The 12,235-nt window shown below is 32.8% G+C and overlaps 1 protein-coding gene across 1 annotated transcript in view; it reads left to right on the top strand.

Moving 5' to 3' along the window:
* LOC139529851 (uncharacterized) overlaps window positions 1-12,235 on the top strand; it is a 104,947-nt gene that overhangs the window by 55,249 nt on the left and 37,463 nt on the right. Inside the window, exons 25-32 of the mRNA XM_071325790.1 lie at window positions 1,029-1,164; window positions 2,472-2,497; window positions 2,939-3,080; window positions 8,149-8,384; window positions 8,676-8,840; window positions 9,633-9,822; window positions 10,230-10,475; window positions 11,152-11,369. Of these exons, the coding sequence (XP_071181891.1) occupies window positions 1,029-1,164; window positions 2,472-2,497; window positions 2,939-3,080; window positions 8,149-8,384; window positions 8,676-8,840; window positions 9,633-9,822; window positions 10,230-10,475; window positions 11,152-11,369 (1,359 nt within the window). The remainder of the gene's footprint in view (window positions 1-1,028; window positions 1,165-2,471; window positions 2,498-2,938; window positions 3,081-8,148; window positions 8,385-8,675; window positions 8,841-9,632; window positions 9,823-10,229; window positions 10,476-11,151; window positions 11,370-12,235) is intronic.

The following is a 12,235-nucleotide window of genomic DNA, read 5'->3' as shown; positions in this document are numbered from 1 at the left end:
GAGGGAGTGATATTGTATCTCTGAAGGATGTCGGTACCAGTCTAGCTCACCAGGAAACAGGACTGTCTCTGCCACCTTATCAGGTAATAGTTTTCTTTCACCTGTATTAATTATAGTATTACAACAGAAACAAATTATATTATATCTTTGAAAGATACGAGTACCAGTCTAGCTGATAAGAAAACAGGAATGTCTCTGAAATAGTATGAGGCATTCCTACTAAAAAAATGTATCTACACAAATTTGAATAAAAGTTAAGCTCACCAGAATCAAGCACTATCCCTGGTAATTATCTTGAATCAAATTCAGTATTTATATTATTTACAAAGAATTGATGTTTATTTATGAAGCAGGGAATTCATTATCTTTCATGTTGACTGGTACTTTCCACGTTTCTAGATGGTACTTTCAATTTATTCCATGAATATCTTATATAAAAATTCCTACATTTAGACGGTACTTGTCAATAGCATAGGAGGGTAAAAGTACCGGGTACCGCCTCCTAATGAATGGCCTGATGAAGGATAGCATGTAGCTCACCAGGAACCAGGAGTGCATCTCGTCTTATAAATAATTTTTGTACATTATTAAATGAACTTTCTTAGACAGGATTATTCGATCTTTCCTATTAAGAAATATTTGAATTTCTCTTATATTGAATTTTTAAAAAAAAAAATAGATAAAAAATTCTAATAATATGCTAGTGGCAAAAAATTAGCATTACATATAAGGTAATGATGTACCCAAATGTTAATCAAGAAACTTTAAACAAGTTGGTTTTTAATTCCCCTTCACGCAGGTTGTCTTTAATTGTCAACTGTCAATATAATATAAAGTAAGGAATATGATTGTCAATGAGAACAACTGTCCACCATGGTTTATTGTGTGTATGTTTCAAAGCAGTTCACCATCCAGCCTTCCAACAATGAGAAACCCCTTACCATAAAGTAAGCTATAAAATACCCCCCACTGAGCAATTTTAAAGGAGGTATTCACCTTTTTGAGTTTGCTTGTTTCTGTATTTTTAGACATATTATTTCACTGTGACAGCTGTAAGTTCTGCAGGTAACACATCTGTATCTTCTGATGGTGTTACCGTAGTAACAGAAGCTGATGTCCTACCAGGAGTTGTTATCAGTGATGGAGTCCCCTGTAATATGACTGGTGAGTATTTTATACCTGATTGCTGTCATATTAAGATCAAGAAGACTCTCTGTATATGAAATTTACAAATAACAAGATGTTACTCACCTATAGACCAAACTCGATATGTTTTTATGAATTAGTTACATAGGTGTACCAAAGGTCAATTAGCATAAATGACTATTTGAACTATTATGTAAAAAGACAAGCAATATGTGACATAGAAAATGTATGAGAAAGTGCACAAATTAGAACTTTGTCTTTTTAGTATCTGTATATATATATATATATATATAGAATGAGAGAGAGGGAACATCCTTGATATAAAGATGACGCCTTAAACAGTAAACATCAGTGAGATTCCAATCCAATGACAAACATTTTTTTTGTTGAGCCTGTGTCTTTTGTCGCAGAAAGCTTGACATAGGGATAGTGATATGGCGGCATCATTAGCTAACTACTTAAAAGCTTTATATTTTGAAAGGTGGGAGACCCAGATGCTTCATATTTTGTATATGTCAGTCAGACAGTTTGCACTTGACCTTGACCTCATTTTATGGATCGGTGAACAAGGTTAAGTTTTGGTGGTCAAGTCCATATCTCAGATACTATAAGCAATAGGTCTAGTATATTCGGAGTATGGAAGCACTGTAAGATGTACATGTACAACTGGCAGGTGTCAGCTGACTTTGACCTATTTTTCATGGTTTAGTGGTCATAGTTAAGTTTTTGTGTTTTGGTCTGTTTTTCTTATACTGTGTGCAATAGGTCTATATTTGGTGTTTGGAATGTTGTAAGGTGTACATGTCAAGCTGGCAAGTGTCGTCTGACCTTGACCTCAATTTCATGGTTCATTGGTAAAAGTTGAGTTTTTGAGTCTTGGTCTTTTTTTTCTAAAACTATATGCAATAGGTCAACTATATTTGATGTATGGAAATATTTCATGATCTACAATGTATATGTCAGTCGTGCAGGTTTTATTTGACCTTAACCTCATTTTCACGGTTCATTGCTTAGTTTTAAATTTGTGATTTGGTCTGTTTTTCTTAAACTATAAACAATAGGTCACCTATATTTGTTGTATGGAAGAGTTGTTAGCTGTACATGCCTGTCTGGCATGGTTCATCTGACCTTGACCTCATTTTCATGGTTCATTGGTCAAAGTTTAGTTTTCTTGGTTAATTTTAAGTTTATGTGACAGTTGTAATAAAGCTTTATATTTAGGACTATCAACATAATATCAATGATTAGTAAAGAAGGCGAGACATTTCAGATTGGATCTAAGTGCTTTATTTCAATAGTAAACATGTATGTTTTGTCTTTTGTAGATCTAACCGTGGACCATCATGAAGAGGTATGTCATTTAATATCGTTGTTTAGATTAACAACCAATAAGTTGGAGATTTTATATTTAGTTATTTCATTCCTGTGTAAGTCAGTCTTATACAACAACACACATTTAATTGTGCAAGTTCTTTCCTGGATGACAAGAAATGTAAAAGTAAATATAAAATGAAGATGTGGTATGATTGCCAATGAGACAACTCTCCACAAGATACACAGAACTATAGGTCACTGTATGGCCTTCATCAATGAGCTAAGCCCATACCACATAGTCAGCTATTAAAGGCCCCAAAATTTCAAATGTAAAACAGTTTTTTAAAAGACTGACGGCCTTATTTATGTTAAATAATGACCAAGAATCAAATATGTAACACAGTAATAAACAACACAGAAGTTAATAATTGCTACTATTATATTATTCCTATTTTTTATGTTAATATTTGTTTAACAGGACAACAGAATGAACTGTGAGAATGAACCAGATGTCCAGTTATCACTGAATTCCCTGAAGGCATACTGGTCAGTACCAGACAATATAAAACCTTATACAACAGATGCCTTTATTGCTGTGGAACAAAGATCAACTGTTGGAAGTAAGTTCATTTATAGGTTAAATTTCTTGCAGTGATTTTGAACATTTAATTAAAATTTCTGTTTCTTTTTTCATATGAAAACAAACCTTTTTTGGTTGAAGAAGACTTCAAGTCTTCTGAAGGCCTATGGTGTCAACTTTAAAATCATTGAACCTCCATATGCCGCATTTGTTTCTGTGTATTACAATTTCATAACAACTTCTGATTCCTGACACTGATTTTTACACATGATTAAGCATTTGAATCATTTAATTTGTAAATTAGGATTGAAGAACAATCACTATCGTAAATATGTACCCTTTTATTCATAATTTGGAGTGTTGTTCCCAACCTGTTAAAGGTCCATCTTTGTGCATAATTCAAAATTTGAAATTTCAACATGCATCTATTATTCTTACACAAGAAAATAAACCCTCACTCACTCACAGGTCTCCTAGCTACATGTTCATCTTTTCTACCGATTTAATAACTACAATCATGCAAACAGACTTAAGAAAAAGGCATGTAAGTTCATCATACAAATATGACACTTGTTTTAGACAATCCAGATCGTGCAAAATACTTTGCTAAAAATTGTAACCTTTAAAATTGTTGTTGCGCACTAAAAAACCCCATGGGAACTTTTAAAAGATTTGGGTATGTAACAAGTCTTACTATTTTAATGCCCCATTTATTGGCATTATGTTTTCTAGTCTGTCCGTCCGTCCTGCTTCAGTTTAAAGTTTATGGTCAAGGTAGTTTTTGGAAAGTTTGCTATAGCTTGCTATTGCTACTTTCCTTAGGCGTCGGCCTGAACTTCCGGTGAGACAGACTATCCCAATGTTCTGCTCCAAGATAATGTAGTACTAGTGTTCGACTTCTGATTCTTGGATACTTCGAGTTGCTACTCTTTTGAAAAGATTACAGCTTGAATAAAAAATGAATGAATGTTCAACGACAATTCAGATGAATTTAGCTTCATATTGAAAATAAGTATCACAAACACTTCTTTGCGGATCGGCCATTGGCTGAAGAGAAAATCAAAGAAATCTACGCGAGACAGCGTTTATTTCATGAATGAACATTTTCCCGCACTATTTTTTACTATGTACGATATTTGCAACTGTTTATTTTTGAATAAGTAAAAGCCCGAGTGCATCGAAAGAGTCCGGTATGCGAGAACAAGTTGATATTTGACAAAATTGTCGGATAATTGACAAGTGATAATGATTTGATTTATTTTAACAATACACAGATGATAGAATATAAAATAATCGATAATTATATGGCTTATGTCTCACGCCAAGGACGATTAAAGGTAAATACAGGCGTATAGAAATAAATAGAAAAGTGCATTGTTTTTGTCAAACTGACATCGATCTGAAAGTTTTGATGCCAAAAATCATATGAAAACTTTTAATTCGTTAAGTACTACATGTACTAGCTGTTTCACATTCCAATGTGGATATAAGGACCTTCACTCGTTCAGCATGTTCAAGTGGATCAAACTGACAAGAGATAATACATTGTCTTAATGACAATTAGTATCATAGCATCCGTATAATTTAAAAGCAACTGAGTCATCAACTACTTCTAAGAATATTATAGTTCAGTGTATCAGACCGAGATCAAGCTAAAGACAAGTGCTATAGAAATGATTAAAATGATTTAATAACATTTGTCCATGTACTAGCAAAATGACTTTCTTAGTGCTTAACAATGCAGTGGCGGATCCAGAACTTTTTATCCTCACTTTATTCCTTGGGCAGTATGATTTTTTAAGATTGACCTATAGTTAATAATGTGTCCCCACAGAGGCAATGATTAAATAAATGGCTTAAAACAAAAATCTCAAATGTCATTGCCTCAATGGCAATTACACAGCAGCAACTAAAATGTGTTACCAGGTTACAGGGTTATAAGCACCTCAGATCAACATTGTATGAATCTAGTGTATATAAACTTTTTTATTCCTGAGGTCATACTACTATTGTTATGCCCCCACCATATTGAGTTTTATCCTTGTTTTTTTCTGTAAGTATGTACGTCCCTTACTTGTACGTACGTCCACACATCCCAAAATTGATTTCTGTTCTCTTACTTTAGTTTGCCTGAACCAAATTTTATGAAACTTATACACAACCACAAAACACAAGTCAAGTTTGAATTTTGTTGGCGTCACTTTTACCATTCTAGATGATGTAAAGGGGTGAAATTTTCAGTATACCCTATTAAGTATATATACCTTTATATATAAAACATAAACATAAAAACGGTCTTTAGATTTAGAAGTATAGATATATATAAGAATCTGTCCCCAGTACACACATGCCCCATCTGCACTATCATTTTCTATGTTCAGTGGACCGTGAAAATGGAGTATAAACTCTAATTTGGCATTAAAATTAGAAAGATTATATCATAGGGAACAACTATAATACTAAAATGACGAGGTCCAATTTATCAGCCGTCATGGGGTAAAAACGATAAATCAAAGAATTCAATTTTATATATATCTAATATAGGACAATGGTGTTGATTAAAAATTACAGCACTCTTCCACATAATTAATATTCACCTGTTACCTATATATTACCTTATCGGTACGTTTCTCATCTGACAGGCGCACCACCAAACAGTGTATTTCGGATTTTGCCCTGTACACGGGTCATAGTCACAGGGTTGACACTACTAAATTCAATCATTGTCAAATTGTTCCCTATTGTAGTATTTTAAGCAGTAAGACTTTATAAGATGACAATACAAGTACTAAAAATCTGGACTTAAAATAAGGCGTATAGGTACAGTTTTCAATTTGTTCATGTTGTTAGGGGGCATGACATAAAACAGCGAATCAAAGAATTCAACTTTATTTATAACTAAATTAATAAATATAGGACTGCTGTTGATTAAAAAATACTCCATTCCAGGACCTTTTGTTTTCAATTAATATTACCAATAATTGATAAGTTCCAGGTCGACGGGTTCAAACAGACAGATTTTGAAAGCAGAGAACACTGTGCATCTTATAATCGGCATGACTTTATCAGATGGCAATCCCAATACTAAAATAAGGCGTAGGCATAGTTATATAATTTAATTCAGTCACAGACCCGCGATATCACAGGTGTGTTCTAGTGTGTACTAAGTTTCAAATTGATTGGACTTCAACTTCATCAAAAGCTACCTTGACCAAAAACTTTAACCTGATTGGGACAGACGAATGGACAGAAGGACGGACGGACGGACGAAGGGACGCACAGACCAGAAAACATAATGCCCATAAATGGGGCATAAAAAGTGATTTTTGGAAATTGCTGGCGAGACAATGGCATACCTGTCAACTGACCCGTATTCTGCGGGTGTGACCCGAGATTTTCACAATTCTGAGGGATCACCCGGAACACCCGCCGGGTCATTCAAATAACCCGGGAATTCCGAAATTTGACCCGATTTCACCCGTATTTCTGAGCCTTGAGATTGATTTCATAAGTAATATTCCTCTGAAATACCGGCAAATTCGTAATTCTAGAAGTTCATCTAGCTATGTAAACTGTCAAATTAAGTGACCCATTAAGTGCATGGCTTCACTTGACAGCTTTGGTGTCAAACACACTGTTAATTAACACCAATTACCTTAGCTTTAGGTCGTAAATAAATTGCACCATTGGTTTACAAAACTGAACTAGAGTTACTTCCCCTTATTTGTCACCATTCAAAATTATTCCTTATATTTACGTTTTATGGGTGAAAAAGATTAAATTATAATAATATAAAATTCAAATAGTTTATTTCAAACCAAAAGCAATACAGCTTATAGGTATATTGAAAAATAACTTTTCATTATTTTTATACCTTTATACAATTTTTGTTTAAAAGTTGAAAATTATTTTTTACATTTATACTTCCTTTAACTGTATAACTATATTTTATCATAGTCTAATTTCCTTGTTCAATGAAAAATAGTATTGTTTAAAGGCTGCATAGTCAATAGTCTCAAACATTTAAGAATTACGTTAAATTCTTGTGTTTGATGATTGTAGTATTTTCCCTCAAAAAGTAAAGCACATGAGACTGAGTTACACAAATTTATAAAAATCTTTAAAAGTGCAATGAAACAATATTTAATCATATTTAAAATGACTTAACAAAGTGAACATGCATTGATGTTTTGGTATCTTTGATATACATTATAAGAAAATGTACCATAAATACTGAAATTGACAGCTCGAAAAAGTTCGTACGCGTTATGACCTGAGATTTGATTCTTCAATGCAGGTCATGACCTGCATTTTCATCGTCACAGGTTGACAGGTATGCAATGGTTTAGTTTAAAAAATCAAAACAGTGATCTAAATACATATTTAAAATAATACACGTCAATAACCTATTTGAAATAATACACATATACAGTTGCAAACTTTCCATAGGTGCTATCCAGCACTTTGATTGATGAAGTTGAAATCCAATCAACTTGAAACTTTGTACACATGTGTTCCTTATGATATGATCTTTCTAATTTTACTGCCAAATTAAATATTTTACCTAATTTACACAGTCCACTGAACATAGAAAATGATTGTACGGATGGGAAATCCATGTACTTGTGACACATTCTTGTGTAAAAAAAAAATACATCATAACAATAATTTAAGTTGCCTTTTATTTGCCTTCTTCCACATCAGAGCTATCAGCTCTTTGATTGAAGATGTTAACATTCATAGAAATAATAATCATATTTTTTCAACATTTTTACATTCATGACTTTTATCTTGATTGGTACCTTGAATTATTTCCTTTATTACAGAAATGCTAAGATAGATATTGTCTGAAATATATACTGAAGAAAAACAAAATTAGACTAATTAAAAATATTGATGACAGTCGTTGAAGTTTGGTGAAAATTGTTATGTCAAATTGTTGAAAATTTTGTTTCAAATAAAACAAAGTTATGGAAAGATTTGTTTTCAATTCAACTTGTGAAGTGATTCCTCTTTACTTATATTTGATTATTTTTCTAATTGTATATACTCTTTACTTAGTATTTGATGTTTAAACTCCATTCATCACCTTTTATTATTAATTTTAGACTTATGGACTATCTTTCGTGAGTATGCACATGTATCAACAGTTTTTGACATCAGCATAGACGATTTGGTACTCAGTCCAGGTATAAAGTATCGTTTATCACTGAAACTATGTGCCAGGACATTCTGTTTCTCTCCTGTCAGTACAGATGGTGTCATGGTGATTGCTAATCCTCCTGTCACAGGGGACATATCTGTGGAACATCTAAACACCACAGTAACTGGTGGGGTGGAGAAGGTTTGTACAAAGTTAAACAATTCTAAACATAAATTTTGATATTGAAATCTGATGCAAGTTAAGAGAGTTCATTTATAAAAAAAATATTTGGCAATATTTTATTCTTGAATGAAAATTCATGCAGGACAAAGTTTGTTTAGATTTACATGGAGAGTTCATATTCTCATTTTGTTTATGCAAATCTTAGATCATGATATAATAAAGATTCAGTTTTTAAGTGTAAGCCAAATAAAGATTAAAATGTAAATTATTTTACTGCAGTTGATGATGAAATGCAATTTATTTTTACAGTTGATAATATCATTTGACAAGTTTTATGATCCTGACATTGAAGACACAACAGAGAAATATAGCGCCATCTGGAAATATGAATATGCAGTGACAGATAATTCTGTAAAAGGGAAGACATATTTCACATGGACTAACTTAGATACCTTTACAACAAATGGAAATAGGGTGAGATATTATTACAGTTTTGTTCAAATTGTTAAGTCCCTGCAACAAGCTATTGAAATTAATTTGATGCCAGAAAAGGTCCTTTTTGGGTTGAGATTGCCCAATCAAAAACCTATGTTACTGACTTGTTATTTAAATCTTCCAAAGCTTATCACTACCTTTTTGATACACAAAATATATTGCATTGATCACAACATTCAATACATCCTATACATTATTATTTTCAGAAACTTACCAATGGAATATATGCTCCGATATTCAAGTCACAAAATGATGTTACACCTTATAATTAAATTGCATAACTTCTGCAATGAGCAGGAATCTAACATCTGTTCTGAAAATATAAATGAAGTCATTGTTAAAGTCATCTTTAAATCTTTGAGTTATCTCCCATTGTCCAGAATTGTAGTTGAATCAACTACAACCATGGCATTAGTTCATATACATTGTAATATTTAATTTCTACTTCCCACTGATAAATTAGCACAATCTTTACCTTTCAGTGCTAACAAGTACTTTGATCAGAATCAAGATTCTGTTAAATTATGCTGGATCAAAGTCAAATACAGTTGAAGATCATTAATAAATAAACTAAAGTTTATAAGTAGTGCCAACACTTAGGTTCAAAACCTTTGGAAGTCCTTACAAGTCACAGTTGACATGCAATTTATTTAAGGATTATATATTTATTCCTGATTTAAGATGAGTAGACAAACATCGAATTTAATGAGTTTGACTGTTCCTCTTTTAGTTATTTATAAAAATGACTTGAAACCAACTTTTGAATTTCAGATCAACTTTGAAATGGTACTAACAGGAGAGATGGACTTCTCTCGTTGTAAGAGGTTTTCTATCAGAGGATACGACCAAGTCAGACTGACCTCCATTGTATCCACAGAAATCAAAGATTGTAAAGCATTTAATCCAATCCTTATCAACCCAAATATTGTGATAGATGCTGTAGGAGCTGCCAGTGCAACAGGTTAGTTTATTTTCATGGCTGTAGAAAATGTTCTTACCTTATTTCAAGGCATTGCTTTCTGATATTCACTTAATTATTATAACTGAACTTGTTTTAAGAATATATCTATACATCCTCAAGTGAAAAACTTTCTGCAATAAAAATAACTGTTTGTTTGTTTATTGTCCACATCAAGTATTCTTATTCTTTAGTCAAGAAAATCATTATTATTGATTTCACCAGGTAAAGTTAATCAAGAAATTATTACAGATAGTCCTTTTTTTGATGGAGAAATATCTTTTAAAAAGAAATTAAAAAAAAGAAGAATTTTAATGCAGTGCACTCTTGATACATTATATACATCTTAGAAATAATTAAGTATTAGCTATTGATTTTGTTAACCTACCATCTGTCTTATTTACTTTTAGAGGGAATAGGCATGTCAATTTATCTGGAAGAGAATGATAGATGGAAGCCAGCCGACGAGGATTACACACCATATAAAAATCTTATCTCAGCCGTTTGGCCAACTCTGCGTCACGGAACAAATGTCAATTATAAGTATGCCATTATAGATGCCAAGAATGTTGATGTTACAACGTACTATAAACAAGTTGGTCAGCTGAGCTTGGTAGATCCATGTATTCCAGATGCTATCAGATGTGGGGAAACTCGTAAGTGGTGCCTCTCTTTGTTATAAGAACATTGTCCAGTCAGATCAACTTTGAATTTTATGGCATTTTGAATCACAATTGACTACTGAATACAAATAATCAGTAAAGATGTTACTGCAATTGTAAAATTTTAATGCAGAACAGAAATTTGATTTATTAGACTTTAAATTTCATATCAAATCTTATGATTGTTTTTTTTTTTATACGAAAACAGAGAATACAAGATTGATAAAAAAATTCCAAGCTCTACTGTGTAAGGGGAGATAACTCAGATAATATAGGTACATTAATTTTATCCATGTTAATTTTTCCCTATTTTTTTTCTTTATATTTTATTAAGCATTCCATAAGAGCATTTGTATTGTTATTTAAGTACATAGTATAATATTGCCTTATCATGTATAAGTATTACAAAATTTGATAATATTGCACACACTACTTAGAAATATGAAAAATTGATATACAAAATTTCAGGTAGTAAACTGAGTGTGGCATTTAACTTTTAGATAACATAAATATTTTCACAAGAATATCTTATGAATTACACGCTTTTTGTCAGCTTATCTGATGTATAAAATTGATAAATGAAGGATTCAGCAAAAGTTGTCCAGTTAATTCTCTGATATTATATGTATAACTGCACAGTTTGTTGAAATCATCAATGATTTTGCTACAGATAGAGAATTTATGAATGAGGAGTTCACACACAATGAACTGGTTCATGGTACAAGATACACAGTGTGTATATACGCTGCTCGGACTGCTATCGTGAATGAAGATTGGATACTACAATTACCAGCTGTCAGTGCATGTAGTGATGGAATCATCGTAGATCTAACTCCTCCTACCGCTGGAAGGTTGTGGATTGGTCATAATATAAATACCATCTATCAGGTATGTAGTAACTCCTCCTAATGCTGGAAGGTTGTGGATTGGTCATAATATTAATACCATCTATCAGGTATGTAGTAACTCCTCCTACTGCTGGAAGGTTGTGGATTGGTCATAATATAAATACCATCTATCAGGTATGTAGTAACTCCTCCTACCGCTGGAAGGTTGTGGATTGGTCATAATATTAATACCATCTATCAGGTATGTAGTAACTCCTCCTACTGCTGGAAGGTTGTGGATTGGTCATAATATAAATACCATCTATCAGGTATGTAGTAACTCCTCCTACCGCTGGAAGGTTGTGGATTGGTCATAATATTAATACCATCTACCAGGTATGTAGTAACTCCTCCTACCGCTGGAAGGTTGTGGATTGGTCATAATATAAATACCATCTATCAGGTATGTAGTAACTCCTCCTACCGCTGGAAGGTTGTGGATTGGTCATACTATTAATACCATCTATCAGGTATGTAGTAACTCCTCCTACCGCTGGAAGGTTGTGGATTGGTCATACTATTAATACCATCTATCAGGTATGTAGTAACTCCTCCTACCGCTGGAAGGTTGTGGATTGGTCATAATATTAATACCATCTACCAGGTATGTAGTAACTCCTCCTACCGCTGGAAGGTTGTGGATTGGTCATAATATAAATACCATCTATCAGGTATGTAGTAACTCCTCCTACCGCTGGAAGGTTGTGGATTGGTCATACTATTAATACCATCTATCAGGTATGTAGTAACTCCTCCTACCGCTGGAAGGTTGTGGATTGGTCATACTATTAATACCATCTATCAGGTATGTAGTAACTCCTCCTACCGCTGGAAGGTTGTGGATTGGTCATACTATTAATACCATCT

The sequence above is a fragment of the Mytilus edulis genome, chromosome 7 (genome assembly GCF_963676685.1).
Source record: "Mytilus edulis chromosome 7, xbMytEdul2.2, whole genome shotgun sequence".
Taxonomy (NCBI): domain Eukaryota; kingdom Metazoa; phylum Mollusca; class Bivalvia; order Mytilida; family Mytilidae; genus Mytilus; species Mytilus edulis.
Note: the sequence above shows the minus strand (reverse complement) of the source record. Positions and strands in the feature narration are given on the sequence as shown.